The 26,142-nt window shown below is 46.3% G+C and overlaps 9 protein-coding genes and 1 long non-coding RNA gene across 16 annotated transcripts; 4 read left to right on the top strand and 6 right to left on the bottom strand.

Moving 5' to 3' along the window:
- Positions 1-703: 703 nt before the first annotated feature.
- LOC112350360 lies at positions 704-2,325 on the bottom strand. Of its 3 annotated transcripts, none has more exons than XR_002993741.1 (8): positions 2,216-2,325; positions 1,939-2,145; positions 1,772-1,891; positions 1,604-1,695; positions 1,500-1,555; positions 1,280-1,408; positions 1,077-1,219; positions 704-1,015 (listed from the first exon to the last, which is right to left on the bottom strand). It is a non-coding gene; the product is annotated as an uncharacterized LOC112350360 (long non-coding RNA). The 3 variants fall into 3 exon arrangements; XR_002993742.1 differs by having other exon boundaries at positions 1,280-1,360; XR_002993740.1 differs by having other exon boundaries at positions 1,280-1,555.
- LOC9647231 (cryptochrome-1) lies at positions 1,580-3,453 on the top strand. The gene is made up of 4 exons (XM_024686427.1): positions 1,580-1,898; positions 1,957-2,181; positions 2,238-2,929; positions 2,980-3,453. The coding sequence occupies exons 1-4, from the start codon at positions 1,580-1,582 to the stop codon at positions 3,391-3,393; spliced, it is 1,650 nt and encodes a 549-aa protein (XP_024542195.1). The 3' UTR covers positions 3,394-3,453.
- On the bottom strand, positions 3,155-5,059 carry LOC9647230 (geranylgeranyl transferase type-1 subunit beta). 5 transcript variants are annotated; one of them, XM_024686422.1, is made up of 12 exons: positions 4,890-5,059; positions 4,746-4,827; positions 4,644-4,693; positions 4,433-4,578; positions 4,325-4,380; positions 4,187-4,263; positions 4,088-4,133; positions 3,924-4,030; positions 3,795-3,862; positions 3,657-3,744; positions 3,389-3,608; positions 3,155-3,325 (listed from the first exon to the last, which is right to left on the bottom strand). In XM_024686422.1, the coding sequence occupies exons 1-11, from the start codon at positions 5,040-5,042 to the stop codon at positions 3,405-3,407; spliced, it is 1,077 nt and encodes a 358-aa protein (XP_024542190.1). In that variant the 5' UTR covers positions 5,043-5,059; the 3' UTR covers positions 3,155-3,325; positions 3,389-3,404. The 5 variants fall into 5 exon arrangements, with proteins under 5 accessions (XP_024542190.1, XP_024542191.1, XP_024542192.1 ...); XM_024686423.1 differs by having other exon boundaries at positions 3,924-4,003; XM_024686424.1 differs by lacking the exon at positions 3,155-3,325 and having other exon boundaries at positions 3,395-3,604.
- Positions 5,060-5,223: 164 nt separating this feature from the next.
- On the bottom strand, positions 5,224-7,047 carry LOC9647229 (probable glycosyltransferase At5g25310). Its single transcript, XM_002981234.2, has 5 exons — positions 6,919-7,047; positions 6,566-6,826; positions 6,368-6,504; positions 5,970-6,318; positions 5,224-5,917 (listed from the first exon to the last, which is right to left on the bottom strand). The coding sequence occupies exons 1-5, from the start codon at positions 7,045-7,047 to the stop codon at positions 5,255-5,257; spliced, it is 1,539 nt and encodes a 512-aa protein (XP_002981280.2). The 3' UTR covers positions 5,224-5,254.
- LOC9647548 (pinin) lies at positions 7,031-8,914 on the bottom strand. The gene is made up of 10 exons (XM_002981233.2): positions 8,751-8,914; positions 8,587-8,691; positions 8,479-8,532; positions 8,344-8,427; positions 8,172-8,288; positions 7,886-7,951; positions 7,745-7,828; positions 7,593-7,693; positions 7,455-7,536; positions 7,031-7,410 (listed from the first exon to the last, which is right to left on the bottom strand). The coding sequence occupies exons 1-10, from the start codon at positions 8,826-8,828 to the stop codon at positions 7,090-7,092; spliced, it is 1,092 nt and encodes a 363-aa protein (XP_002981279.1). The 5' UTR covers positions 8,829-8,914; the 3' UTR covers positions 7,031-7,089.
- A 106-nt stretch (positions 8,915-9,020) lies between these two features.
- LOC9647228 (acyl-CoA-binding domain-containing protein 1) lies at positions 9,021-10,937 on the top strand. The gene is made up of 6 exons (XM_024686391.1): positions 9,021-9,962; positions 10,024-10,126; positions 10,178-10,275; positions 10,355-10,446; positions 10,503-10,600; positions 10,687-10,937. Exons 1-6 carry the CDS (start codon positions 9,214-9,216, stop codon positions 10,846-10,848), a joined length of 1,302 nt encoding a protein of 433 aa, XP_024542159.1. The 5' UTR covers positions 9,021-9,213; the 3' UTR covers positions 10,849-10,937.
- Positions 10,938-10,989: 52 nt separating this feature from the next.
- On the bottom strand, positions 10,990-12,609 carry LOC9647547 (cytochrome P450 716B1). Its single transcript, XM_024686389.1, has 3 exons — positions 11,624-12,609; positions 11,363-11,547; positions 10,990-11,308 (listed from the first exon to the last, which is right to left on the bottom strand). The coding sequence occupies exons 1-3, from the start codon at positions 12,582-12,584 to the stop codon at positions 11,009-11,011; spliced, it is 1,446 nt and encodes a 481-aa protein (XP_024542157.1). The 5' UTR covers positions 12,585-12,609; the 3' UTR covers positions 10,990-11,008.
- Positions 12,610-13,534: 925 nt separating this feature from the next.
- On the top strand, positions 13,535-15,589 carry LOC9647546 (sugar transport protein 7). Its single transcript, XM_002981343.2, has 4 exons — positions 13,535-13,747; positions 13,853-14,178; positions 14,262-14,888; positions 14,947-15,589. Exons 1-4 carry the CDS (start codon positions 13,609-13,611, stop codon positions 15,460-15,462), a joined length of 1,608 nt encoding a protein of 535 aa, XP_002981389.1. The 5' UTR covers positions 13,535-13,608; the 3' UTR covers positions 15,463-15,589.
- Positions 15,590-16,775: 1,186 nt separating this feature from the next.
- Positions 16,776-19,486, top strand: LOC9647227 (probable methyltransferase PMT27). Its single transcript, XM_002981342.2, has 8 exons — positions 16,776-17,592; positions 17,660-17,809; positions 17,878-18,148; positions 18,196-18,306; positions 18,375-18,549; positions 18,605-18,874; positions 18,952-19,146; positions 19,199-19,486. The coding sequence occupies exons 1-8, from the start codon at positions 16,963-16,965 to the stop codon at positions 19,404-19,406; spliced, it is 2,010 nt and encodes a 669-aa protein (XP_002981388.2). The 5' UTR covers positions 16,776-16,962; the 3' UTR covers positions 19,407-19,486.
- On the bottom strand, positions 19,383-21,341 carry LOC9647545 (uncharacterized protein YMR315W). The gene is made up of 12 exons (XM_024686357.1): positions 21,195-21,341; positions 20,993-21,133; positions 20,876-20,924; positions 20,779-20,796; positions 20,609-20,715; positions 20,392-20,511; positions 20,284-20,334; positions 20,141-20,229; positions 20,004-20,064; positions 19,870-19,947; positions 19,685-19,795; positions 19,383-19,621 (listed from the first exon to the last, which is right to left on the bottom strand). Exons 1-12 carry the CDS (start codon positions 21,318-21,320, stop codon positions 19,484-19,486), a joined length of 1,089 nt encoding a protein of 362 aa, XP_024542125.1. The 5' UTR covers positions 21,321-21,341; the 3' UTR covers positions 19,383-19,483.
- Positions 21,342-26,142: the final 4,801 nt, after the last annotated feature.

Here is a 26,142-nt window from a genome sequence, read left to right as displayed (position 1 = left end):
TAAAGAAACTAAGTGCTATATTAGTATGACCTTTTTGTATATAGAAACATTTACATATTTTTTAAACTTATTATAAAATAAGCTAAGAGTTATTGTAAATACTAAAATACATAAGTTAGGTTTTAAAATAAATAAATAATAAATAAAACTGCAGAAAAAAAGTCTTAAGAGAGAATTTTTGGTTTGCTTAAGCAAACTTGTAAGGGGGACTAAGATGGTAGTGGATATACCTAAAATATACTTGAATATTTTAAAATATTCTACTATCTAATGATTGTTATTCATTTAGATTAATCTTGTATTTATAATTTATAAACTTTCTTAAACCCTTTCTAATATATTCTTTTTTATTCTATCATCTAATGGTTGATATGCAATAAGATTAATCTTGTGTTTATAAATTACAAACATGCTTATTAAGAAAAGTGACTACCACCAACCATGGCCAAGAACTCATGCATTGTAGGATCCAGCTTAATACATCTTTAGACTGCTTCTTCTACCAAGCCATTGATGATTATAAACTTTATCTGATCAATTGGATGAATAAGTAATAAGCAAACCAAATGTTCTTACATGCAATACATAACAATTTATTTAAACTTTCTCCTAAACTTAAGAAAATGCATAAAGCAATTGAACCATTTATTCTTGGAAACAGTACTATACGCTTGAATATAGAGGAAAGAGATTTAGAGTTCAGTTTTTCTTATAATGATCAACATTGATCAATGTCAGCTGGAACATGGTTAAAGCTTTATCCATTTGAGCAACTAGGATTGCCCAAAATAGCTATCTCAAAAGTTCGTTAGCTAAAGTTATCGAGAGTGCCTTACATGATAACCATGAGCAAAAACTTAACATGTTTTGCCCTTGTCCTCTATATGCCACCGTCAATACTGGACAAAACCTCTGAAACAAGCAAGACACGAGTCGCTGCGGCCGAATCCAAAAATTGACTGGATCTTCTCCCGGTACACTTGTTTGGCTGCTACTTGTAAAATTGACAAGAGACCTGCACCAACAAGTAAAGAGTTTTGATAGATAACTCCGAAGACCTTTGAGAGCTGTCGTACCAGAGCATGGAGTATGGCCAGCTGTAAGATCCCAGCATTGAATCAGCTGCGGTAGATTTCACATGGGACTCGGATAAGCTGATACCATAACGTCTTGTCCACACTGGTTGGTGGAAGCTGAGTTTGACAACGCGCTCACTTTCCTGGATTTCAGCGACAGAGATTTAGCTTATCCACATACAGCAAAGATTGACAATGCCAACCAGAAAGATCTCTCCAAGCGCTGTCATTAACTTCTGGAATCCAGACAGCATGGGCCATTCTCCTCAATTCAAAGCCAGCAACTAAGAGACACCACATAAGAATGTTGAGCAGGGCCATCAAGCACATAGCTGTTGAGAAAGAAGCCACGAAGGTACTAAGCTCCAGGACCAGCTTGCAATTGACAACAAGCAAGCACTTGAATGGAAAGTATATGCTTACGCTGTTTAGTGTGGCGCCCGGCTCCAAAATGTTTCCATTGAAAGCTCGAGCTTGTCCTGCATTGAAGACTCAGTGACTGAATGGAAAACTCTAAGGCATGTAACCTGGTATGGTTCCGAAGAGATCTTCGTGTAGAAGATAATCCCGCGCTGCTCGCCGCGGCGAACGCGCCGGGAGTCGTCCTTCCAATCTTCATCTGGTGTCCAGCAGAAGAGGGTGAATTCCAACCGGGCCGACACTCAAGATGGTGGCTCAAGCAGAGCCTCATTCACCTCGATGCATCGCTTGCAAGCTACGGCTGTTCGCTCCTCCTCCAAAAGGGGAACGACACGCTCTCTGTGCTGGTAAACATAGCTCGAGCTACAGGATCAACTCAGATCTTCTGCAACCATCTGTACGGTAAGAGAGTTAGGAAAACTTACGGCGTGGTAGAACTTACTCGATGCATTGCAAGCAGATCCCATCACTGTGGCCCGTGATCGTCGTGTAAAGCAGAGACTCCTGGAGTATGGAATTTTTGTACACAACTTCAACTGCGACACCTTGCACGAACCGTGGGAGATATACGACGAACAGGGCCACGCCTTTACCACTTTCGCAGGATTTTGGAACCGCTTCTTGCGAACGCGTTTTGAGCCAGACATGCCTGATTCATCACAAGCACGAATATTTCCTTACCGGGGTAAGCACAACAAAAAAAGAAAAAAGCAGAATACCTGGATGTGATAAGTTTTGCAGGAAATCTCCCCACTCCATGTAGTATAGAGGAGCTATGCCTTGAAGATGAGTCCGAGAAAAGTAGTAACGAGTTGCTGGCGCGGACATGGTCCCCTGGATGTAAACACGCAAACGATGCTCTTCAAGCCTTCCTAGTCGCCCCTCTTAACGATTATACCACCAGTAGAGAGACGACAGACAACTCCACCTCACACCTTTCTCCATACTTGCACTTTGGAGAGCTCAGCATCCGGAAACTCTACAATTGCATACGGTCCAAACAGAGAGACGAAGAGCAGCTGTTCTGTCCCCGTCGGAACGCACATCTCTTTCTTCGAGCTATAGGCCTGAGGGAGTACTCCAGATATATCAGCTTCCATTTCCCGTTCACTCAGGAGCAATCCCTGCTGAAAAACTTCCCCTGGAGTAACGATGAGATCCATTTCAAGGCTTGGAAGCTCGGAAAAACTGGTTACCCGTTGGTGGATGCAGCTATGCGCGAGCTATGGTCGACAGGATGGCTGCACTGCAAACTTCGAGTGGTAACATCCAGCTTCCTGATAAAGTTTTTGCAGCTCCCTTGGACCTGGGGGATAAAATACTTCTGGGACACTTTGCTCGATGCCGATTTAGAGAGCGATATACTCGGCTGGAAGTACGTTTCCGGTTGCTTGACCGATGGCCACGAACTAGACCGTGTACTCGATCCTCACGTAAGTAGCACGGAAATGTAGCGCTGAAATTTATATCTCTACGGCTGCAGGAGGAAGGATGTAAGCTTGACTCCAAAGGGGAGTATGTTCGGAGATGGCTTCCAGAACTCAGCAGGCTCCCAAACCAGTGGATTCACCATCCATATAGTGCACCTGTAAGTAGATTACAAGCAGCTGGTGTCGAGCTAGGAACCAATTACCCGAAACCAATTGTGGACATGGAGGTAGCCAAATACCGACTGTCACAAGCTGTTAAGAGTATGCGGGAGAAGAACGCGGTAGAACAAGCCGCAAGAACAGAGGAAGGACAAGATGAGACAAACCCCAGGCCAAATAGCCGGCATAATTTTCCAGCCGCATTTTGCGATCAACTGGTTCCAAGCATATTGACCACCTCTGCGTCACACACACAATTTTCAGGATCAGTCACCAGGGGAAAGCATATTACTTCAAACTTACCATAGTTTGAATGGTGTTAGTCGGGAGTTTCTTCTTCAAGATATGAAAACTTCACCGTGTCAGAACCCATGCCGAAATCACCGGCAGCACGAGCGGAAATGCCTAGCTCACAGCATAGACTCTCAAGCCCAGGCTCGTTGAGAAGGCTGAAGCCACAGACACCGTAGTAGGAATGTAGCATATCCGCATCGTCATGGGGATACTTGCTGAATCCACCTTTCTGCCAGAAGTGTCAGACTGAGATAAAAGCAAGCTATTCGTTCTTCACCTCGCTTTGGCAACTAAGCAAAGACAATCGTAGAGCTTCTCGGTCACAAAGTTCGTAGGCTCCAAGAAAAACAAGGCTGGCCCCGACCCTGTAAGAAAAAGTCATCAAAACGTGCTTCGAAGTGGCGGAAATTCCTACCAGAAAGCGTAGCATGTGTCTGGTGCTTTGTTGATTCTTCCTTGAAAGCCTCCGGTAACTGCTTGTCGCTAGTTGAAGATGGAAAGGATTCAGAAAATCTACTCAACAATCAAGCAGTGGCTACTTTACCTGTAATAACCAACTGGTCAGAAGCGGGAAGTCTATGCCTGTTATTCCCTTTTCAGCAGACTGTCCAATAAGCTTGAGAGCTGCAAGCGCACAGTAGGTAGCACCTCCTTCAGCCACAGAAAGAAAAAGAAAATATCACGCGTAAATGTTCAAGAAATCCTCACCATGAGCCTCTAAACCCGGGCACAATCCAAAACCACCATCATATGACTGAAAACAAAGAAACAAGTTAGCTAAGTCGTCAGCATCCATCGCAAAACAACCTGACATTTGGCTATGTAGTCACAGGCCAGCGGTACGTCCATGCCACTCCAATCTTGAAGGAAAGTGCAAATGGCAGCTAGAAAGGAACGACATCAGCGCAAAGCTTATACTCACAAGCATAGCATTGCTTTGCTCACCTGCGCAGAAGAGGAAACGCGAATCCCTTTCAGCACCCAGATGAACAGGAGTGAAGCTGCCAAGAAAAAGGAAGAAACAATTAGTTCTTCAAGAGAATTCGGTACTACCGTCCATCCGGTTGCTGTAGCGATCGCATGGAACGAACAATGGCATTTCTAGAGACTCGAGAGTAGTCGTCTCCAAGTATCTTCAAAATCGCCAAAGCCGAGTAAGTCATGGCCAGGTGACCACCATCGTATGAGGACTCCACGCCCTGAATGAAAGAATAGAAAACCGAGGTAAGGAAAGAGAAATCAAAAAGAGGAAGAGCAAACGCACATCACGAGACACATAAGTCGAGCGTGATCCAAGAAATCCAAACCTCAAATCTGGATCCACACGGCGATCAAAATTCCAGCGCTCACAACTACTGTTCCAGACCTTTCTCCGCGTACTCATCGAGCTCCTTGAGCGGCAAAACTTGCAAACTATACACCCAATCCACGATCTCGCCAGTCGGAATCTGATATTACGGCAGGGAAAGAGCAATGCTAAGCGCTCGCATTCGCGATCCGAGACAAATACCTGATTCAGGGCATTGAGGATGTCGAGAGCCGAGATCGCGAAGTAGGCTAACGAGAGCGTGTTGCATTCCTGCCCAAGGTAGTCCGCCGACAGGCCGCGGACGAGAAATCCTGCAAAGAACTGGACGTGCGCATCACGATCGAAGAAGGCCATCGCTATAAACCCTAATCTTCTCTTTCTGGACTGACCTTTAAGAAGAATTACACGTTTCATACTCTTGTAGCTTATAAACTCCACTTGTAAGTAGTCACAGTACAAATTTTTTATCCCAATCCTAGAGTTTTGTAAGAAAAGGAGAGAATGAGAGAGATTAAAGAGATTTCAAGAACTTGCCTTGTCAGCCCACGCATTGGATCGAAGATCTTCTAAACGTTGTTGAGTTGCTGCGTCCACAGCGAATGGACGATCATGTTGAAGATGTCATACTTCTCGGGGCTGTTCTTCCACTCGAAGTGGCGCTTGACGTGCTTGAGCCGTGCCTGCATTTCCTTGTACGTCCGCAGAGGGATCCCCGCCAGGATGGCTTTCAAGTTTGCCACATCCTTCTCCGCCACCGTCACCGAGATGCTGTCCCAGTTGATGACTTCGCTGAAAGGTAGCACGAAGTTGTCCGCCAAGATCACCGGCACGCACTCGTTCACGATCGCTTCCACCAGCCTCGGGCTGTTGACTTCGAATCCGGCGGCGCAGATGCAGTACTTGCTCAGCCTCATGTGTTCGCTGTAAGAGATTCGCTCCGCCACAGACGGTGGAAGAACCTCGTAGATTTTCATCTCCGGATCCTTGTCTTTCCAGTGGGCAAGGAGAACTGGCCGCAGCTTGCCGTGCATTTGGCCCGCGAAGAACGCCAAGTAAGGCCTGTCCATTCCCGAAGTGTCTCTGATGATCGGCGAGTGTTTTCCCTGTCGAACTCGTGTCTCCGGCAACGAAACGTCTCTGGATGTGTTGAAGCCTCGAGATGAATCGGCATTGCAGACAACCTTGACGATGTTTCTCTGGCAGTCCTGCTTTTCCAGTGCCATAAGAGCCTAGAGTAGAAACCATAAGTATACAAGATGAAAAGCAAAGAAACAAACTTACCCAGTCGTGGCAAGAGACAAAAAAGTGATCGATCCCGTTTGTGGCGTTCATGTAAGGATACTTCGATGCCAGCCTCCTCAAGTAGCCGGCGATGTAGCTCTGGATGTTCTTCATGCTGTGACTGTTCGTGTCATACATGTAGTCCACCATTTGCTTGAGGCTGAAAGGGATAAAGAACATCGTTGCGATCTTTGGTTCGGTCACGGCGAAGGGATTCCCTCGTTCCATGGTAGCGATGAAGAGCCCTTCGGACGCGTAAATTCCAGTCTTGGGGCCTTCGTGCATCAATGGCTTGTAACCGTCCTTGTAGACAAAGATCCTGAATACCCGTTGCATTGCTTCGTAACTCCTGGAGTAAAAAAGATATAAAAAAATCACGTTTGATCGGTAAATCATACCTCTTGAATCGCGAGATGTTACGATACAAGACCCCATCGTCGTGAAGATCGTCGAGCTCATCCTGGAGATGAAGATTCTCGATCGCAATCTTGGCGCGTTTGAGCCGCTCTTGCCTCCCCAGCGACCAAAACCCGCTCTGGCGGCCGAAATATTTCAAGATCGATCGACAATGGGGAGAAAGAGACTTGCACGATTACCTCGAAAATCTCCGATCCCTTGACTGTGAGCAGCCGCCCGTGGCCAGCGCTCGCCGCGATCGATCGATTATCTGGCAGCATTCCCCCCTTGCGGCAATCGGTGTAGCACGGCCTGGCGCCGACGAAGGCGATAATCGTGAAAATGCAAGTGATACAGAACACCAGCAAGGCCCAGATGAAGTGGCGGCGCCATGCCTGGCCCCCAATCCAGCTCCCAAACACGATCGCAGCCTCTGATATCATCCTTTTCCGGTCGCTAACCTGATCGAGCAAGCACACACACGACCTTTGCGTGGATGGGATTATCAAAGATCTTTCCGGAATTCTTTATACCTCGCGGCCGGAGCGCTCACAATCCCATCGTCACACATTAGAACCCTAGCATAGAGGCGCGGGAGCGCTAAAGATTTAAAATCAGTCCAAAGTGCCGTACTCCCTCTACTCAAACCCGTACACATACGAATATACTCAAGAATCCGCATCTTTCTATTCTCACAAGTGGGATATACTCTGTTTAAATCTTTTCAGCTAGATTTTCCTTCCGGGAGCGTTGTATCATCTTCCGGCCTATAATCCTCTTCTTCCATCACGTCCGCCACTTCTTCCTCTTGGCCCTGTTCGTCCTGGAGCTCTTCGTTCTCGTTATCGATTTGCTCGCCTAGATTGCCACCGGCGGCTTCTTCTTCCATCTCTTTGTCACCGCCCTCGAATTGGATCCTCTTCCTGTTTCGAGCAGCCACGACTCTATCAATGTCTGCCTGAGCTTTGGCCAGAAACGTCTCGGTTATTTGCTTCTGGTACTCGTCCAGCTCTTCCCGGCACTTTACCTTCCATTCTTCGAAAGCCTGAGAGGAAACGTCACGTCTACCCGAAACTTTAGATGATATACCTTTCGTTGCTCTTCCAGTTGGTGTTTGTCACGCTCTGTTTGCTTTACTGGAAGATAATGTATTCCTGGTTCTGCTTTTGTCCTGAGATGAAATGAACAGTCAATCGCTCTTTCACCGGCAGAAACGAACGAACTCACTTTAGGAACGAACTAACTTTGCTCTGGTGTGCTGTCCATTGCATGTACAGCAGCTCGATTTGCTTTTCTTCCGCCTTGGCAGAGATTTTTGCTCGAAGCATCTGCATGGAAAAAGGCCTCGCATCAGAGATGCAAAAAACAACGGCTCTTACCAAATCACGTTTTCGCCTTTCCGTTAGGTGCTCCCGCTCCTCTTGTCGCAACTTATCGCTTTCTTCTTGAGCCTTTTGTACAGCCTGCATTCCATACGTACTTTTGTCAATCGGCACCGAAGTAAAAACAAAGACGCTTACTCTTTTGAGAGAGTCCGACCTCCGCATCACTGATTCCGAGTTTGACATCTCTTCCTTTCTGAATTTCTACACAGAAGAACGCAGCAACTAGTTGAGAGTCGCTCTCTGAGTGAAAAAAGATGAAAGAACACATTCCTAAGAGAAAGCTTAAATAACAGGCAAGCATGAGACAGGAAACATAACGACAACGTTCTCCGAACTGCAATGAAACCCCAACCTGGACCAGAAACACAACAAAGGACCTAGTAAGCATTCAAGAAAGATAGCCATCCATGCAAAAGTATACCTCTAAAGTTCCCAGAAGAGCGCCAAACATTCTCCTGTTTCGCTTTGCAAGTTTGGGGTCGTCCACTTTGGAAACAGTTTTGGGAACTGGCTCGGTTCTAAATTCTTGCGCCTGCCCCTGAAGAAAAAGAAAGATAGTATGAGAGGATTAGAGAAACTATGCCGGTTCTTACTGTAAGAAAGGGCTCTCTTCTTCGTCCACGGGGGGAAGACGTGCCAGTTTCTTTTGTATGAGCTTCGACCGAATCACCATTAACCTTTTGAAAGAAAACCATGAGAATTTTTTTTCTCTTGTAGCACCACCGTACCTTAACAACAGAATGTAGTCTCTTCGTTGGAGGACCTTCCAAATCACCATCAGCCTGAACAGAAAGACAGGCTGAGAACGCAAGTGACCTAACAGGAATTTCTCCTACCTTTCTGGTTCTTCCTCCTCGACCGCCCCCTCGCCCGCCTACAGCTCTCGAAAATCCACCCCTTCCAAGCCGCCTTCCTCTTGGATTGTTTAGCCTCTCATTTATCTGAGAAATCAAAATCCAGGCGCTCAATCCTGGCGCCAGCGCCGCGACACCGGAATTACCTCTCGATTCTGCCGGTAGAGCTCCGCAATTTCGTGCCGCAGCTCGTCCACCGTCTTGTCCACTGCCGCACTCGCCATACCTTGGAGCTAGGGATTACAAAATTTAGGTCACACCCACGGTACAGTAGCTGAGAGGATTCGATCGGCGCTGGGCTCTTCCCTGTGATAAATAAGCTTGTTAACTCCCTACTTTTACCGAGCATCTGCGTGAATCAGTTGATTGGACCCTTCAAATCATGGCAAGGATCTTTCCGCAGCTGTGGAAAGCATATACCTTCCCTCGAACAAACTTCACCTAAAAGGGCAGGGGTTAAAGCGCAAAAGGAGGAATTCGATTCAAACGCGGCCTAGGGTTTGGGTTTGCGAGCGAGCGAGTGAAAAGGATCCATTGGCGGAGCGCGCCTCTTCGCGTCTTCCACAGCTCTCCGTGATTCACAGGTTCTAGGATTAGGGTTTTGGAGGTATGTGGAGCTGGGGAGGCATCAGGGAAATGGCGCGCCAGGCCGATTTGCAGGAGCTCGCGCAGACAGTGTTTGTAGCTATCGTCTTCGCGTTTATGCTCTCCAAGCTTCTATCGATGTTTATGGCTATCAGGAGCTCGATGAGGGCCGGGAATATGAGGGTGGAGCGTTTGTCTCCAAGCGAAGAAGCTCAAGAGGGAAAGGATGAAAGAGGTGCTTCCAGCTCTTCCGATGAGAAGGAAGAGAGCATACATTCTGTGGATTCCGAGGGTGACAGGGCAGACATATCTGGATTGAGCGAAGGCAGGGCGGATTTCTCAGAAGTGAGCGAGGGTGGTGGGCTCGATGAGGCTTCCGGCGCTGGAGTTGGATCGCCAGCGCCGATTATCAAAAAGGACGAGGTCGTAGAACAGGAGGCGATCACAGGACATCAGAGCTTGGCGACAATGGAAGCTGGCTACGAACCATCTACGAGCTCTTCCGTGGAGGCGGAAGCTGGCTCCAACAGATCGATCTCGGCCATGGCGATGGACGAAGATGATGACGGTTCCTCCGATTGGGAGGGCGTGGAGAGCACGGAGTTGGATGAAGCTTTTGGAGCTGCGTCGAGCTTCATAGCAACTCAAGCTGGCGGTTTGAAGGTTTCCAGTGAAACTCAACTCCAACTGTATGGACTCTACAAGGTGGCGACGGAGGGTCCGTGTCATACTGTGCAGCCATCGGCACTGAAGATGACTGCTCGCGCAAAATGGTATGGATCTTCGCAAAAATGTCTCTCTTTTTTTTAGCGCTGATGGGAGATTGTTTTGAAGGAATGCCTGGCAGAAATTGGGGAACATTAGCCAAGAGGAGGCTATGGAACGATACGTGGAGCTTGTTTCAGAACTAAGTCCGGATTGGGCGAGCAATCAGAAAGTAAGTCTTTGGCTTTTAAGAACTTCAAATGAGCATTATACTTTTTCTCAGAGCAAGGGCAAAGAAGGAACGTCCGGAAGCAAACAAAAGAAAGGTCCTGTTGGGCCTGTCTTTAGCACACTAGCGTACGATGAAAGGAGTGACGACGGGTAAGTCCACTTTGCATATCGCTTCCCCCCGTCGATTAAGAAAGGCGATGGCTCGTTTTAAGTTCGTTTGTCTTTGTAGATCGCTGGATGCCCTCCACATTGCTGCTCGGGAAGGCAACGAGCCTGGTCTCTTGGAACTTTTAAGTCAAGGCGTCCCGGTGGACGTCCAAGGTAGGATGGAATTTTTCCTACACGGCGCCTCTTTTAACTTCAGAAGAATTTTCCAGACAGCGATGGCCGCACGGCCCTTCACTGGGCATCTGACCGTGGACACTTGGGACTTGTGGAATTGCTGCTTTCCAGAGGAGCAAAACTTCAAGCTAAGGTACAGATATTTGTATAGAATCTGTCTCTTACGTGGAAAAAATGGTGTTTTTTTTTTTTTTTTGGCCTTTCCTTTCTCTTTTTCAGGACAAGGAAGGCCAGACCGCGCTACACTATGCCTGTGTTTGCGAGCAGGAGATGGTTGCCAAGTTTTTGATAAGCAAAGGGGCAGACCTTCAAGCTAGAGACGCCGAGGGCTCCACGCCGTTGAATTATCGCCCAGCCAACTGGGACTGGATGAACGAATGAAGTGTAGCTCAGGGTCAACAAATAGTTATTTCCAGTCTGATGTCAAATAACACAGTGTACATAACGTATGAAATCTGGTTTCATTATTACTATTGTGTTCATCATCTTTATCTTTTTTCTTATGTTATCTTTATAATTACAGAAAACACAATTTAAAGTTTTAATTTCTTTTAGAGATTCTTACAGGCATTCCATGAACAGGGCGAGGCATTGGATCGATGATCACCTGTTCGTTGGGTTCCAGGAGCTTCCAATCGAACTGGAGAACACAATAGTGCAGGAAGACGAGGATTTCCATCTTTGCAAACTCAGAGCCCGGGCACATCCTTGCGCCTGCCCCAAACGGGAGGAAAGTGTATGGAGCAATTGCATTCCCTCCATCAAAGCGAGATGGATCAAACTTGTTTGGCTCCACGAAAAACTCTGGTTTCCTGTATGAGGTAGCAGTGGTCCAATTGAGCTGTGCAAGATAATTTCAGTGTAAGATCTCCAAAAACTTTACCAAGAAACTTGCCTTCCATCCCTTGGGAACGACATATCCATCAAACTCCAAATCGACGAGAGCCTCGCGGAAGCCACCGCCAACAGGAGGCCTCATCCTCATGGATTCCTGGACCACTTGCCATGTATACTTTAGCTTTCTCAAATCCTCCCACGAAAGCTCGGAAGAACTTCGCGAGTTTCGAATCGCCAAGTTTTCTGCCAAGAACAACAACAACCAATTCATGTCAGCCAAACTGATCGGATCGAGAGGAGCAAGGATTGATACGAAAACCTTGCACAATTTTGTCCATGCAAGAGGGAGAATCCGCCAAGAACTTCAATGTCCAGGTAAGAGCGACGCTCGAAGTATCGTGCCCCGCAAAGAGCAACGAAACAATGTTGTCCTTGATTGCCAGGTCCGTACTGAACTCTCCATTCTCATCCCTGGTCGTGAGCAATACCTCCAACATATCCTGCTCATGAGATCTAGCACGAAAACTTCCCGCAATCTCTCGTCTCTTTTCTCGTATGTGGCGATCAAAGCACTGATCGAGCTTCTTCCTCGCAGCTTTGGCTCTGCAAAACTGTGTCCCAGGCAAGTCGATGGGGAGCTGGAAGAGCCCTCGCACCAGCGTATCGAAATCTCTGGCCAGAAACTCCATCTCCTCGTCGCCAATGTCGAGGCCCATGAGCAAGTCGCAAGCCAGAGCGAATGTAAACATCTTCATGAGATTGTACACCCGGATCACCTCGTCGCCACCGCTCCAGAACTTCTGGAGATGGTCGTGGACGACCTTGCACACCCGACCCACGAACTTTTGGAGCATCTCTGGCCGGAGAAACGTCATGAGCAGAGCTTTCGATCGCCGGTGCTCGTCACCTCGCAGCGCAATGAGGGAATTCTCTCCCAGAAGAACGCTCACGGACTTTGGATACGAGACACTGACGAGCTTGTTCTCGTTCATGAGGATGAGCCTGTTGCCCTCCGGAGCTGGAAGAACCACAGTCTTGGAGCCAAAGAGCGACGTCTTAAACACGGCGCCATACTTTGCAACTCTCTCGTCGTAGAAAGTAGAGCCGGATTGGACAGCGTACCTGAAAGTTTCTCCGATGAGCGGCCATCCCAAGTTTCCCGGAGGAATTTGAAGAGCTTGAGCAGGAGTTTCTTTGCGGGAGGCGACGACGAGATTGAAGATCCAAAGGAGTGGAGCTACGAGAAAGAAGAGCAATGCTACCATAGCCAGCAGCTCCATTATGTGCGGTTCGCCTTTCGTGTCAAGGAAATATATATAATATCGCAGTGTCAACACTTTTGAAACATTGTCTATACCTCTCTTTCTCTCTCTCTCTCTCTCTCGGGGGAAAGAATGTTAAATGCTTTTGGCGGCTTGCACAATGCCTGCGGTAAAGTTCGCAAATCTGAAACCAGAATAGTATTTCCTGCCTTTAATTTATAAGGTTTAGAACTAACACTGGTTTATGTATATTATGCTTTCAAACGCAGGCTTGCTTGACTTGGGCGGTCCGGTCTTTCCAAAACTCTTTCTTTATATCCAAGTCAATGATGTTGCCATATAATCTGTAGAATTTCTTCAAAAATCATACTAATTTTAATTTGGACGACAGGGTATCTTATTTTGTGTGACAAATCTTATCTCATCGTAACAGCTGCGTAGTAAATTCTCGCGTATACGCCAACTCGATCGACACCTGGTTCGACACCTGGAGCTCGTTACCATCCTGCAAAATTTTCAGTGCTCGTGCGCAGACTCGTGAAACTTGCGTGAAATCTTAAATCTTTCGATGGATAAGGCTGGCGACTAGCCGCGTTCGTGTTTTGAAATCCAGCCAGGCAGGTCATGGGCGATGGATGCAAAGCTTGCAAAAAAGAGAGATCTAGCTTTCCATCGCCGCCTCGTTCTCCTCCTTTTCCTCCTCCGACCAGCTTGCGATCGATTGCGAAACTTCGCCAAACGCTCCATTCCCATACGCTAAGAACCTTAAACAAGCCCAAAAAAATGTGGTTAGAAGGTGGCTGGCTGTTGGCAACCATACAAAATGCAAACGTACAAAGTAATTTGGCTCCACCAGCTGGTGTTTTCGTCTAAAAGTCCACACTCAGCTCCAAAAAATTATAGCGGCTAAAAAAAAGAAAAAAGATTAGTCTCGTCAAAGCTTGATAAGAGAGGAATTTAATGTCTTGAAAGTCTTTGGGAACGCCTTTCTTTTCAGCGAGGACGCTCTTCCTGTTTTTTTGGTGGTTCCTTGAGCGCAGCTATGGCGGGAGGAGCGTTGCTCTCTTCGCAAGGCGGTAGATCTGATCAGTACCAAGGACGAACAACGATCTATGTGGTGCTCGCCTGCGTCGTCGCCGCTAGCGGTGGTCTCATCTTCGGCTATGACATCGGAATCTCCGGTAAGCTCGACTCCTCCAGAGCTCTTCTTCTCTTTCTTTAGATCTTGGGGAGAAAATGTCTGGAAACTTTGATCGCTTGGCTGAAATGGAGATGTCTATCTACAGGGGGTGTTACATCCATGGACGATTTCCTGGAGAAATTCTTCCCCGTGGTCTATCGCAACAAGCAAAAGCCGGTGAGCGGCAATGCTCACTACTGCAAGTATGACAACCAGGGGCTCACCACTTTCACGTCCTCGCTCTACCTGGCGGCGCTCATCGCCTCGTTCGTGGCGGCGTGGGTGACCAAGCGCTATGGACGAAGACCCTCCATCTTGCTCGGTGGTCTCAGCTTTCTAGTCGGGGCCGTGCTCACTGGAGCCGCCGAGAACATCGAGATGCTCATCCTCGGGCGAATCATGCTGGGTATTGGAGTTGGATTTGGAAACCAGGTAAGCTCCATCTTGTCAGCTTAAGATCTCGCCAGAGATCTCTTTTTTATGTTGCAAAAACTTGAATTTTTTTTTTCGTGCAGGCTGTTCCTCTCTATCTCTCCGAGCTCGCGCCTGCCAAGATCCGGGGAGCCATGAACATCATGTTCCAGCTCGCTATAACAATAGGAATCCTCTGCGCCAATCTCATCAACTATGGAACCGCCAAGATCCATCCCTGGGGATGGAGGCTCTCGCTCGCTCTCGCCGGAGTCCCAGCAGTTTTTATGACTCTGGGAGGATTCTTCCTCCCGGACACTCCGAACAGCCTGATTGAGCGCGGGCGCCACGACCGAGGAAGAAAAGTCCTGCGGAAAGTCCGTGGAACCGAGAAGGTGGATGTCGAGTATGAAGATATCGTGGAGGCAAGCCAGAAAGCCAACATGGTGAAGCATCCATACAAGAATCTCTTGATGAGCAAGAACCGGCCGCAGCTCGTCATGTCGATCCTGATCCCCTTCTTCCAGCAGCTGACCGGGATCAACGTGATCATGTTCTACGCGCCGGTGCTGTTCGAGACCATCGGGTTTGGACACGACGCGTCGCTCTACTCGGCCGTGATCACCGGCGCTGTCAACCTCGTCTCCACTTTCCTCTCGATCATCACTGTGGATAAGTACGGGCGGAGGCTGCTGCTGCTCGAGGGTGGCGTCCAGATGTTCTTCTCGCAGGTTGGTTATTTTTTATCCTCGCGTGTGTCCTGTGTTTGATCGATCGCTTGGCTTCCAGATCGTGATTGGGATCGTCTTGGGAGTGAAGTTCTCGTCGAGCAGCAACATCCCGAAGGGCTGGGCGGCGTTCGTGGTGGTGCTCATCTGCCTCTACGTCTCGGCCTTCGCGTGGTCGTGGGGTCCTCTCGGCTGGCTCATCCCCAGCGAGATCTATCCCCTGGAGACGCGATCGGCCGGGCAGAGCATCACGGTCTCGGTAAACATGCTCTTCACCTTCGTCATCGCGCAGGCCTTCCTAAAGATGCTGTGTACCTTCAAGTTCGGCGTGTTCCTCTTCTTCGCGGGATGGGTGCTCATCATGACCATCTTCGTCTACTTCTTCGTGCCCGAGACCAAGAACGTCCCGATCGAGGAGATGATGCTGGTGTGGAGGAGCCACTGGTTCTGGAAGAGGATCGTCCCCGCCGATGACACCGAGTTCGTCAAGCCCGGCGGCGGCGGCGCCGACCCGGAGGCGCCCGAGAGCCGCCAACACCTCCAAATGGCCGAGAAGAATGGCCCCGCCATGGACTAGCCGCGCCGCCACCCTTGACTTATCTCCCTCGCTGTGAATAGCTTAGTTTTGAATATCGGTCAATGCCGGTCTTGTCAATGTTGCTTTCGCGCTCGCAAATCTCGAATAGAAATATCTTGTCCGTTGACATTATAGTAAACGGTCAGTCATGTCATTATAGTCAACGGCTCATTGACAAGTATATTCTCTAGATGCCTCTAGAGTTTTCGTGCTGAAAAAAGAAAAAGAAAAAGAAAAAGCGTACAGTACACCTGTAAGGTACAGTGTATTGTGTGTCTCATGGTCAGTGCGAATCGTAGCTATTTGAGATTTGCTCATTGCCCTGCGCAGCGATATTTCACTTCCTGGCGAAGAAAAGAGGGATAATCTCTATCCAGAGTCGCCGATTTCGCAATGAATAGGTCAAGCCCATCTCCCCTCTGGTTGGTGACTGCCTCTTCCTTCTCTTTGATTTCTCCATGGTTTTCTATGCTCGAGACAGTGACTCCATAGCCACCAGGAACACCATTTGCTTTGCTTTCTGTCTCACTGAGTGTGGTTTGCTTTTTTTTCTCGTTTCTGTGGGCCTCTATAGAAGAGCCGAGAGAGATCATGCTTGTAGTGGGGGTGATTCGGGATTTGATCGCGAGCGCCGTGTGTTTCTCCCTGGCGATGGGGTCGCTCGCGTTTCTGGAAGGCTACATTGCGCTCCAGATCGCGGTGGCGGTGCTGGGATTGCTGCTGCTGGTGTACACGCTACTCAGCTTCGCCGCGCTGGATCGCATTCTCCACGATGATGATCACGACGCCCACGTCGAGGGTGGTTTTGATGATGTAGCAGGATCGCTTGATCACCAAGATCACGATCATTCTCCTGGAGAGGAAGCGCTCAAGGTCTTCCTCCAAGAAGAAGAGGAAGATGGGGAAGGAGAGCAAGGAGAACAAGGAGAAGATCGAGCGGATCACCAGATGAGTAGCTTTGTTCACAAGATGGAGAGGATTGGTGGGCGAACGTTTCCTCCGTCTTCGATCAACGAGGCTTGCACGATCTGCCTGGGAGGATTCGAGGAGAATCCTGGCGGCGGCGGGAAGGAATCGTCGAGGAGAATGTTTCGCGGATGTTCGCACTGCTTTCACTCGCGCTGCATTCGAATGTGGCTCTCCTTGAATGCGTCCTGTCCTCTTTGCCGAAATAGGCCGCGCCAGGGAATATGCTCGTAGAGGCAGGAGCATATTCCTCTCTATTAAGGTTTAGTGTACCTACATTAATCATTAAGTGTACTTAACGTTTTTTACTTTTTCAACTTTTCCCCCTTTTCTCACTTTAGCTGAGATTTCGGGTAGATTTTGCGCTGGATTCGTTCTTCTGTCTTCCAGCAATCGATCCATTCCAGGAATCTGAGCGATCTTAGCTCGGATCAACGCGATCCATCCGTCGTGCCGCGCTCGATGATCGGCGACTGTTCCAGGTAGTGATTAGGGTTCTTGCCGCCTAGCTGCTAGATCCGGGATAGTTCTGGGATGGCCAGGTCGAAACGATTCCCCGCGCATTCTCCCAGGTTTGTGATCGGCATTCTCGTGGCCTTTTTCGTGGTGGCCGTGTGGATTTTCCGGGGAAGATCTGGTCTGGTCGAGCAGGATGTGGTAGGATCTGGAGCTGCATTGCGGCAGAGCGATGCCAGAGAAGAGATTGGAGACGAGAATGACAAGATTGGAGGAATGGATGAGAAAGTGGAGAGGAAGGAGCAGGAAAATCAGCTGGCACAAAACGATGAAGATGAAAATGAGGATGGCGAAAAATCTTCCAGTGGTGTGGCAAAGGAAGAGGAAAGATCTTCCAAGGAAAGTGAAGATAACAAGGCACTGGATGATGGAAAGGAGATCGATGGCGACTCTCAGAGTTTGCAAGAGGAGAAAACTTCCTCCAGCCCGGGTGATAGTGATAGTGTATGGAAACTTTGCGCTGGAAACGCTGCGCAAGACTACATTCCCTGCCTAGACAACGAAGAGGCTATCAAGATGCTACCAAGTAGACACCATTACGAGCACCGGGAGAGGCACTGCCCTGTGCATGAAGATCTCGTCAGTTGTCTCGTACCGCTTCCAAAGAACTACAAACGGCCGCTGCCTTGGCCTCAAAGCCGGGAAGAGGTTGGTTCATTCTTTCGTCTTTTCTGTTCTTGTTGCCATTGAAGTTTTCAGTCCGTGTAGCTTCCAGATATGGTTCGACAACGTCCCCCATCCGGGACTCGTCACGTACAAGAAAGACCAGAGCTGGGTCAAGAAAACTGGAAACCGGCTCACATTTCCTGGGACTGGCACTCAGTTTATTCTTGGAGCCGATCACTACATCGACTACATTCAGAATGTAAGTTGGTCTTTTAGATGTCTGGTTAAAAATGTGATCTTTTTTTCTTTCGCTAACTGATATCGCAGACGTTGCCGGATATTGAGTGGGGAAAGCACACGCGTGTGGTTCTAGATGTTGGCTGCGGCGTTGCGAGTTTTGGTGGCTACTTGTTTCGCAAGGACGTGTTGACGGTGTCTTTTGCACCGAAAGACGAGCACGAAGCACAGGTTCAGCTAGCTCTGGAACGAGGAATTCCTGCCATCTCGGCTGTGATGGGAACGCAGCGGCTGGTTTTTCCAGCCAATGTCTTTGACATGGTTCATTGTGCTCGGTGTAGAGTGCCATGGCATGAAGATGGTAAGTTCGCCTTGTACTTTCAATGGCTTCTAACTAGTACTTGTCAGGAGGAAAGCTGCTTCTCGAAGTAAATCGGGTGCTCAGGCCTGGCGGTTACTTTGTGTGGTCTGCCCCTCCGGTTTACCGTACACAGCCGGATCAAGTTCAGATCTGGAAGAGTATGCCATTTAATGTTTGCCTTGCTGTTCTGTTTGTCACTGAGCAAAGTACTATTTTTTTTTTTCAGATACATCGTCCCTAGCGGCATCAATGTGCTGGAACAATCTAGCAAAAACTACAGACGCTGCCAGTGCTGTTGGCGTTGCAATATTTCAAAAGCCCACCAACAACTTGTGCTACGAGAGAAGAAGAGCGAAACTTCCCCCACTTTGTGAGGAAGAAGATAAGCGTGATGCCGCATGGTAAAAGTTCCAGAATACTATAGAAGAGTTTCGTGTGCTAACAGCAGCATGACAGGTACATTCCTATGAAAAGCTGCATTCACAAGGTGCCTGTCACGGAACAGGAGCATGGAACGAGCTGGCCTGAGGATTGGCCACAGCGTTTGCTCACGCCTCCAACTTGGCTCACTCGTGTCTCCAAAGGCCTTTATGGCAAGGCTGGTGACGAGGAGTTTAAGTCCGACACTCAGCATTGGAAGAACGTGATGCAAAATTCGTACCTCAAGATGAATTTCGACTGGAAGAACATACGCAACGTTCTGGATATGAAAGCCGCATATGGAGGGTAAGTTTCTTTCTTTTTTTTTCGCTTTTTGCGCTCTCATTCTTACTCTGGCTTTTGTGTGTCACTGTTTCTTCCAGTTTTGCTGCAGCCTTGGCGTCGCAGCCAGTTTGGGTGATGAACGTCGTGCCTATATACGAACCGGACACTCTGCCTGCGATTTTCGATCGGGGCTTGTTTGGAATCTACCACGACTGGTGTGAATCCTTCAGCACATATCCACGAACGTACGATTTGATCCATGCTGATCACTTGCTAACGCGACTTACGAAAAGGTTTGTTCTCCTTTTCCTGCAGTTAACAAGCTTTGATTGTTTTATTTTCCAGGTGCAATACCACAAATACGCTTGTGGAGATGGACAGGATTTTAAGACCAGAAAGCTACGTCATATTTCGCGACAAGGTGGAAAACCTGGAGAAGCTCAAGCCAGTGATGGAATCCTTACATTGGAAAGTTCACACCACGCATACCAAAGGCCTGGAGGAGCTACTAGTTCTTCAAAAGCAATGGTGGCGGCCTCAAGCACAAGCGTGAGTGATGATTTTATTTTCTAGTGTGATTTTTTCACTCGATCTGTGTACCCTTTGGAAAGAAAAATGAAGAGCATTTCATCATATCTCCTCGTATCTATCAACGTGGACTGGAAATCCTTTGTTGTTGCTCGATTTGAGCATGGCCTCTATCACAGCAACGTCGTGATAAGCTTCAATAAAATTGCTGCGTTTATCAGCACTCTCTGCAGTTTTTCCCTGGTAAAAAAACAAAAAACACAAGCTGCAAACTTAGAAAGCTTGAGAAACTTAACCATTTACCTCATAAACAATCTGGGACACGTCTCCTACGAACGCCTTAAGTTCGTTCTCCACTCCAGAGAACGGAAAGAACTTGCTAAGCACGGTTCCTCCCAGAGGATAGAATGTTACCTGCGGAAACAAGAGATTTTGCTCGTGAATTTAGAAACACGCAAGACCCTTGGAAGAAGGAAATGAAAACCAACCAGGTAACCATGACTGCCATCTTTCTGATCACGAACAGCTTCTACAGTTCCTTTGGATCCCAAAACTCGCCAGCTTACCTTTGGGAAGTAAAAAAAAATCAAGAATCTCAGCATTGCTCTAAAAGAATATTTACCTTTCTCGCTGTGCAAGAGTATGACATAACAAGAACACCAGCACACTCATTCTCGAGCTGCCTGCAAGAGAAGAAGAAGAAGAAAAACAGAGAGAGAGTGATTCAAGATAAGCAAACTTCAAGAAAAACAGGCGTACAGTAGAGCAGATACGTTGTCCGGGGAAGGCAGCAGTGGATCAACGTGGCGAGCAATCGCTGATACTTGAGTCACTTCACAACCTGTGATCTATATGGGAGAGTTTTAGCAGCCAAAGTTCAAAAGGAAATAGAAAGATGTTACCAGGCGCAGCCCCGCAACAAAATGAACGCCACCGTCGAGAACAAAGCCACCCTGCCAAGTGAAAGCTTGAGCTTCTTCTAAAGAAATGAAAGAGGAAAAACTCCATGCCTTGAAACCAACATCTCGTCGCCAGGCACTCGAATAGTATGGGTTGGAGCTGTTCATCGGCAGCTCTACTATGACTTCGAAAGACATCATGTCGCCAATGCTCTTGACTAGCCTCGCGGCCTGAAAAAAGAGAAAAAACAAAAAGGAAAAAATAGGAAAAATTAAAGGAAAGAAAGAAGAGAGTAATACGAGAAAACAAGGAGGAAAAAACTTATACCTCGATCAAACCGGGTTCAAAGCGATAGTTTTCAGCAACAGCCCAAACCGGAGCTTGCGAGCCCATGCCACTGTGATACGATAAAACGTCACGCACATCCGAGAGAGCTGCATGTAGAAAGAATAATGGAGTTACGAGTGTTTCTCACAAACAACATTATAATCACGTACTGGGTCCAATGGGCTTCTCTTTGATGTCGATTTCGCATATTTCAATCACGATCAGAGCTAGAAAGAGCAGCAAGAGAGAAAAAAAAAACGCTAGTACCTTGAAGAACATGTTTACCCGACTTGAGAGCTCTCTGGACATACTCCAGCTGTGGAAAAGGCAAGAAGAACAAAAGAGAAGAATGAGGACCAAAGAGATCGAGTAGCGTTTAAAAACCTGGACTTGCGCTGGGAGAACAATCGCAACTGCATGGATGCTACTGTCCTCTAGAATTTGGATCAAGCCGTCTTCTCCCCACTTTGCTACCACATCTGGGAAGAACTTCGCGACGGAAGAGGCAGCGTTCTCGGCAGCGTCCTGTGGATCGATCAAACCAGAGACTTTCCCTAAGGATCGAAGAAAAGTGGAGGAGCTCTACCTTGGATCGGCTCCAAATGGCTTTGAGGATGGGCGCAGTGGAGCTTTGGTTGGAGAGGATAGGGAGGTACTGACTGGTCGTGAAGATCCCAGCGCCGAGGATCGCCACTCCCGGAACGCTACCCATGTGGTACTACTTTGCAGTAACTTTTAGGGAACACCCTTTATAAATAGATTTGTTTCCCTTTTGATTAAAAAGGGTTTGGTTTTGCTTAAGCGAGAGGTCGTGAGTTCGATCCTCACTGTGGGCAGTTTAAAACGACCCTTTAGGTGCTTTTGTGAACAGCAGACAATAAATGATCATCAAAGACAATTCACAAACTTGTTGCTAGGACTTGGAGACACATTTGAGTGAAAGGGAAGAGTGAAATAAACATAAGAGGAAGTAATGAGGAAACAAAAATAATGGAAGTAAAAGTAGAAACAAAGGAAGGTTGAGCAATTGCTATTTAAAAAGATGCTTGCACAAGATGAAAAGCCATTAGAATGGAGCTCAATTACTTATGTTCTTTTGATGGATATTTCCAATGTAACACTATGGGCAAAACAATTAAATTGCATTAATGTGAAGCTAAATAATTATATTAAAACTGCTATTTATTTTCTTATTAATTTTGATTATAAACCATAATTTATGTAGCATTTAAAATAATAATATAATATTGACAATAAAACTTATCTGTTCAAATAACTTAATATATGTAAAACATAATTCCCTAAGTCCTATATAAAGCTGAAGGGGTGCTATGTGGTAGTGGGTAAAATAAAAGTTTAATAAACATAATATGTTTAAACTAAAAATTTAAACTAAAAAAATTGAGAATGAGAATAAACTCTTAAAGAAGTAATAATGAATAACTATGAAAAGATTAATAAATTATTTATATAGGAACTATGGAGGTTGTGAGTAAAACTCTTTGAAATATATTTATGTGACTAAAATATAATAAAAATTTAATTATTTAAAATTCATTTTAGTTTAAACATATTATACTTGTTTGACTTTCACTTCAACTATTGCCATATAATGCACCTTCAACTTTATTTTGGGACTTAAAAATTTATATTTTTATAAGGATTTAATAGAAATTAAAGAAAGGATATTGAAAGACATATTTTAGGGCATCCTAATATTATGCCAATACATAAAACAAATGATAGTAATAGTGTTTTGACAGATACAATAAGCGATCACTTAATAAATATTAAGAAACTATTGTAAGTGTTCCCAACACTGATGATTACAAGTTAATGAATGAATTTCTCTTATGTTTCATTAATAACACTTAAAAATTCCATCCTTATATACTCACACAAGTGAAAACCAATTTTTCAATTAATTTGGGCAAAGATTGATAAAGGGAACTAGCAACACTAATTTTCTACCATCATGGTAGTAAAAGTTTTTTTACCTATAATCACATTCCCTATAGTAATATTTTTTAATCTAAGATGGTGCAATGATGTTTGGTTTCCAATAAAAACAAAAGCAACACATATGAAAGTGTATGAAAAAAGACATGAGATCTTGATAAAGAACAGACCATGCTAATTCCTTTGAAAGGGCTTCACTATTTAAGAGAGGCCAACATTGCTGGAGCCAATAAATTTAGTGTTCGAGGGAAATCACTGGTGATGAAGCTTTTTGAGCAACAGGGATTTGATATTCTCCATGCTCAGCATACGATACTCTACAAACAATTGCTGTAAAGCTGCTTAAGAAGACAAAACGCACTTCTTTGGCAGCAGGTAAAAGACTTGAAAAATGACAGCATTGCAAACAAAAGGCTTACAGTAGCGCTCCAACATAAATGTAGCACAATGCAACAAGGTCAACTACCAGACAAGCCATTACGTCAATCGGGATGGTGGAAAGCACAGGAGTACCAACACTTTGCACAGTGGTATAGCACATATGTGTTTGCTCGGAAGGTGACAAGGAACAGTTACACTCAAAGCTGTGCAAGCTACCAGCTGAGATATCCAGATTATTATACGATTACGGATGGACGGAGAAACAGCTGGTCACCAGATGCGATTGATGTTAGATGTGAGTTGCTCCAGGCTTCGAGGATTTATTGATGCAGCACATTTAGGTTGGTGCTGATATTCTTCACATTGGACCTAGATACGAAGTCGTAGTTTTTTCTAGCGGCTATTTTGGCGAGATTAACTTGCTCAATACAAACAGGAAGCATATGGAAATAACTTTTAGCTGTGTGCATAATCGACTGTTTTTTACAAGGATCTGCGATGAAAAAGATGGCCTTCTACCACAACGTTGGGAAAAGCAGATGTCTAGGGGCATCTACTGAACCATTTGATCACAAAAGTAATCAAGAGGTTTATCGCATATGTTTGTATTTTTACCTGGACGAGCAGCGCAGAGGCACTAAATTTGCCTGGGGCTCAAAGAAGATTGCAAGTCCCTGTGTGGCCTCAAACTGGATATAGGTTCTTCCTCGTGCCACCTCATCTTTACGAAATTCTTTTTGTCCAGGAGGACGAAAGTGAAGAATTGGGCGATTGAAGGAAAAGCTCACAGAAGACATGGGAGCATGCAGCTGGGCGCACTGTTCTCACTCACGACTGTGGTGAAAAAATAAGTCAATTGTTCAGTTCAATTGTGCTAATTAGGGTTTGCGGACGATGAAGCGGGTGCGCCAGGAAGGCAAGCTTATTATTCGTTTCAGATGTAGTAGCTTAGTAGCTTATGTTTTTCACAGAGCATGGCGAGGATGAAAAAGCGATCGAGGAAGGTAAGCTTCTTTCCTTTTCATTTTTCTTTGGAGTCATAGTTTGTGATGTTGCAGAGTGTATCGAGTTGAAAGTGAAGGTCGCACTGCTCAGTGCAGAAAAGGAAGACTGGAAGAAGAAGGAGGAGGATTGGAAGCGTAGAGAAAGCGAGCTCAAAGCAGAGAAGGACCTGTTGTTGGAAAGGGAAAGCGATCTCAGAGCAAAGACGGACCTGTTGTTTGAGAAATTGCGGAAGTGTAAGTCTGATTTTATTCAACGTCAGGCTTACTAAGTCGTTTATTTGGCAGCTTTTAATCCCGAGGACCCATGGAAACGAATCTTACATTCGTACAGACTGGAAACACTGCCTTCTCGTCAGTCACTTGCCAGGTTCTTGCAGATCGTTCCTGACGGTTTAAGCATACCGCTGGCGCCGTGGACTTTTACTAGGCTGGAAGCCACCGAGTCCGAGCATCGGAGAGCTTTTACTTGTGGAGAACCCGGTTATCACTGCCAGATGATCTCCAGGCAAATCGACTTGCTTTTGGACCTCTATGATAAGCCGGGGAAGATAGACTGGACGGAAAATGCGTGGATATCGCATTGGGACTCCTGGTTTATGGAGACCATCTCCTTTTGCCTGCCTGACGACTGTCCGGTAGTTACAGGCAGGGACACGTCCTACTATACATCTACAGGGACCAAGAGGCCACATAGCGTTTTGTACGTGCTGCCAGAATTGATCGGGGTGTTCAGGGGAGAAGAGAAGAGATGGGCTGGAACACTTCTGGCGGGCATTCTTTCTGGCAGCGGAAGTGAAAAGGCAAAGTCTCCTCTGGTCGAGCTAGAAACGAAGCTGGTGTGGATGTTTTATGGGCTGGAATATATACTGGGGTACGCTGCAGTAGGTCCAGAAGTATTTGTTGTGGCTCTACACGAGGACTCGACTGGACTCTATAAAATCGGGAAGTCACGCGCCCAACAACTTCTACACTTCAAAAGAGACACTAAGGGCAGCCTTCCAGAGATACTGATATGTCTGTTCAACATTGTTCGCATCATACCAGTGTTGGGCCGGATTTGCAGGGAACTTGGTGTTGAGCGAGACATCGTTGTCTTCGAAAGCCCACGCAAGACGGTTCGACTCAATGGCTTCAAGCCAGTAAAAAAGACGTACGATTCTGAGGAGGTATGTGCGCTCAAGCTCGAATGGCTTACTAAAGTTATATTGTTTTTGTAGGCTTGGAGGAACGTCCAAGAAATCTACGAGGCAATTGGCTTGGTGAATGAGATAGTAATTCCAGAGGCTGGAATCTTGCTGGATTCTCAACATGAATATCTGCTACGTGGTGCGAATATAGAAAGACTCATTGGACATCAAGAGCCCGTTCCTGGGAAAAAGAAAGGCTCTCACCTCTTTTATCCTCGGTTGAGCTATGCAGCTAAGCCGAGAAACGGGCCTGAGCTCATTGAGGCCCTGCTGGACACAATTAAAGCCTTGGAACACCTACATAAGCTTGGATGGATGCACAGGGATGTGAGGTGGCCAAACATTCGTCGGAGCTTTGATACAGGTGGTGGCTGTTGTCTACTGACGGTCTAATTGCCTTATTTTGTTTGTTCCATGCAGGGACATGGTGGCTTATTGATCTTGATGATGCAGCTATGTCTCCTCAATTGTCAGCTCCAAAGCACCTGGCTGCGGCTAGTCATGCGCCTGAGCTTTCTTTAGGAAGCGGGGAACATGGTAAAGAAGTGGATATATGGTCACTGGGATATTTGATCAGGTCGTGGCAGAGTGAACATTTCATTCGATCTGATTTGGACACCTTGTCGTGAATGTTGATGCAGACAGACCCAGCAGCTAGAGGCACTTTAGATGATGCTCGCCTAGAACTTGAAAGTATATACAAAACGATGTGACTATTTTGTGCTTGTGATAATAATTGCTGGACTTTTTAGGCTGTCAGATCCAGCCAATGCTGGGGTAACTGCCAAAGTGTTATAATTTATTTATTTATTTATCTATTTATTTATTATTATTATTGAGAAAACATTTTATTTGAGTTACTATTCAAGTATTTTAATGATATCAACATTATAACAAAGTTAAACAAGACCACTCTAAATTATATATTAAGACTAATATTTCAATAGTACCCAACCACAAATAACACATCATTAAGGAGTTAATTATCATGTAATGCAATATA

The sequence above is a fragment of the Selaginella moellendorffii genome, unplaced genomic scaffold (assembly GCF_000143415.4).
Source record: "Selaginella moellendorffii unplaced genomic scaffold, v1.0 SELMOscaffold_48, whole genome shotgun sequence".
In the NCBI taxonomy this organism is placed as follows: domain Eukaryota; kingdom Viridiplantae; phylum Streptophyta; class Lycopodiopsida; order Selaginellales; family Selaginellaceae; genus Selaginella; species Selaginella moellendorffii.
The sequence above is the reverse complement of the archived record's forward strand: the minus strand, read 5'-3'. Positions and strand labels throughout refer to the sequence as shown.

Excerpts from the sequence above, each read along its gene's own strand:
- LOC9647231 (XM_024686427.1), top strand. The coding sequence starts at position 1,580 with ATGGAAAACTCTAAGGCATGTAACCTGGTATGGTTCCGAAGAGATCTT. Across the intron at positions 2,182-2,237 it reads ACGAATATTTCCTTACCGGG|GAAATCTCCCCACTCCATGT; the intron begins GTAAGCACAACA and ends TAAGTTTTGCAG. Across the intron at positions 2,930-2,979 it reads ACCGTGTACTCGATCCTCAC|GAGGAAGGATGTAAGCTTGA; the intron begins GTAAGTAGCACG and ends CTACGGCTGCAG.
- LOC9647230 (XM_024686422.1), bottom strand. The coding sequence starts at position 5,042 with ATGGCCTTCTTCGATCGTGATGCGCACGTCCAGTTCTTTGCAGGATTT. Across the intron at positions 4,381-4,432 it reads CTACAGCAACCGGATGGACG|CTTCACTCCTGTTCATCTGG; the intron begins GTAGTACCGAAT and ends TTTTCTTGGCAG. Across the intron at positions 3,609-3,656 it reads TGCTTAGTTGCCAAAGCGAG|AAAGGTGGATTCAGCAAGTA; the intron begins GTGAAGAACGAA and ends CACTTCTGGCAG.
- LOC9647229 (XM_002981234.2), bottom strand. The coding sequence starts at position 7,047 with ATGCGGATTCTTGAGTATATTCGTATGTGTACGGGTTTGAGTAGAGGG. Across the intron at positions 6,827-6,918 it reads TAATGTGTGACGATGGGATT|GTTAGCGACCGGAAAAGGAT; the intron begins GTGAGCGCTCCG and ends TTGCTCGATCAG. Across the intron at positions 6,505-6,565 it reads AGGGATCGGAGATTTTCGAG|AGCGGGTTTTGGTCGCTGGG; the intron begins GTAATCGTGCAA and ends TTCGGCCGCCAG.
- LOC9647548 (XM_002981233.2), bottom strand. The coding sequence starts at position 8,828 with ATGGCGAGTGCGGCAGTGGACAAGACGGTGGACGAGCTGCGGCACGAA. Across the intron at positions 8,692-8,750 it reads TCTACCGGCAGAATCGAGAG|ATAAATGAGAGGCTAAACAA; the intron begins GTAATTCCGGTG and ends TTGATTTCTCAG. Across the intron at positions 8,533-8,586 it reads GAGGAGGAAGAACCAGAAAG|GCTGATGGTGATTTGGAAGG; the intron begins GTAGGAGAAATT and ends CTTTCTGTTCAG.
- LOC9647228 (XM_024686391.1), top strand. The coding sequence starts at position 9,214 with ATGTGGAGCTGGGGAGGCATCAGGGAAATGGCGCGCCAGGCCGATTTG. Across the intron at positions 10,127-10,177 it reads ATTGGGCGAGCAATCAGAAA|AGCAAGGGCAAAGAAGGAAC; the intron begins GTAAGTCTTTGG and ends ACTTTTTCTCAG. Across the intron at positions 10,601-10,686 it reads GAGCAAAACTTCAAGCTAAG|GACAAGGAAGGCCAGACCGC; the intron begins GTACAGATATTT and ends TCTCTTTTTCAG.
- LOC9647547 (XM_024686389.1), bottom strand. The coding sequence starts at position 12,584 with ATGGAGCTGCTGGCTATGGTAGCATTGCTCTTCTTTCTCGTAGCTCCA. Across the intron at positions 11,548-11,623 it reads CATGGACAAAATTGTGCAAG|AAAACTTGGCGATTCGAAAC; the intron begins GTTTTCGTATCA and ends TGTTCTTGGCAG. Across the intron at positions 11,309-11,362 it reads TCGTTCCCAAGGGATGGAAG|CTCAATTGGACCACTGCTAC; the intron begins GCAAGTTTCTTG and ends TATCTTGCACAG.
- LOC9647546 (XM_002981343.2), top strand. The coding sequence starts at position 13,609 with ATGGCGGGAGGAGCGTTGCTCTCTTCGCAAGGCGGTAGATCTGATCAG. Across the intron at positions 13,748-13,852 it reads CTATGACATCGGAATCTCCG|GGGGTGTTACATCCATGGAC; the intron begins GTAAGCTCGACT and ends GTCTATCTACAG. Across the intron at positions 14,179-14,261 it reads GAGTTGGATTTGGAAACCAG|GCTGTTCCTCTCTATCTCTC; the intron begins GTAAGCTCCATC and ends TTTTTCGTGCAG.
- LOC9647227 (XM_002981342.2), top strand. The coding sequence starts at position 16,963 with ATGGCCAGGTCGAAACGATTCCCCGCGCATTCTCCCAGGTTTGTGATC. Across the intron at positions 17,810-17,877 it reads ACATCGACTACATTCAGAAT|ACGTTGCCGGATATTGAGTG; the intron begins GTAAGTTGGTCT and ends CTGATATCGCAG. Across the intron at positions 18,875-18,951 it reads ATGAAAGCCGCATATGGAGG|TTTTGCTGCAGCCTTGGCGT; the intron begins GTAAGTTTCTTT and ends TGTTTCTTCCAG.
- LOC9647545 (XM_024686357.1), bottom strand. The coding sequence starts at position 21,320 with ATGGGTAGCGTTCCGGGAGTGGCGATCCTCGGCGCTGGGATCTTCACG. Across the intron at positions 20,925-20,992 it reads TTCTCCCAGCGCAAGTCCAG|CTGGAGTATGTCCAGAGAGC; the intron begins GTTTTTAAACGC and ends CCTTTTCCACAG. Across the intron at positions 20,065-20,140 it reads GACAACGTATCTGCTCTACT|GCAGCTCGAGAATGAGTGTG; the intron begins GTACGCCTGTTT and ends CTTCTCTTGCAG.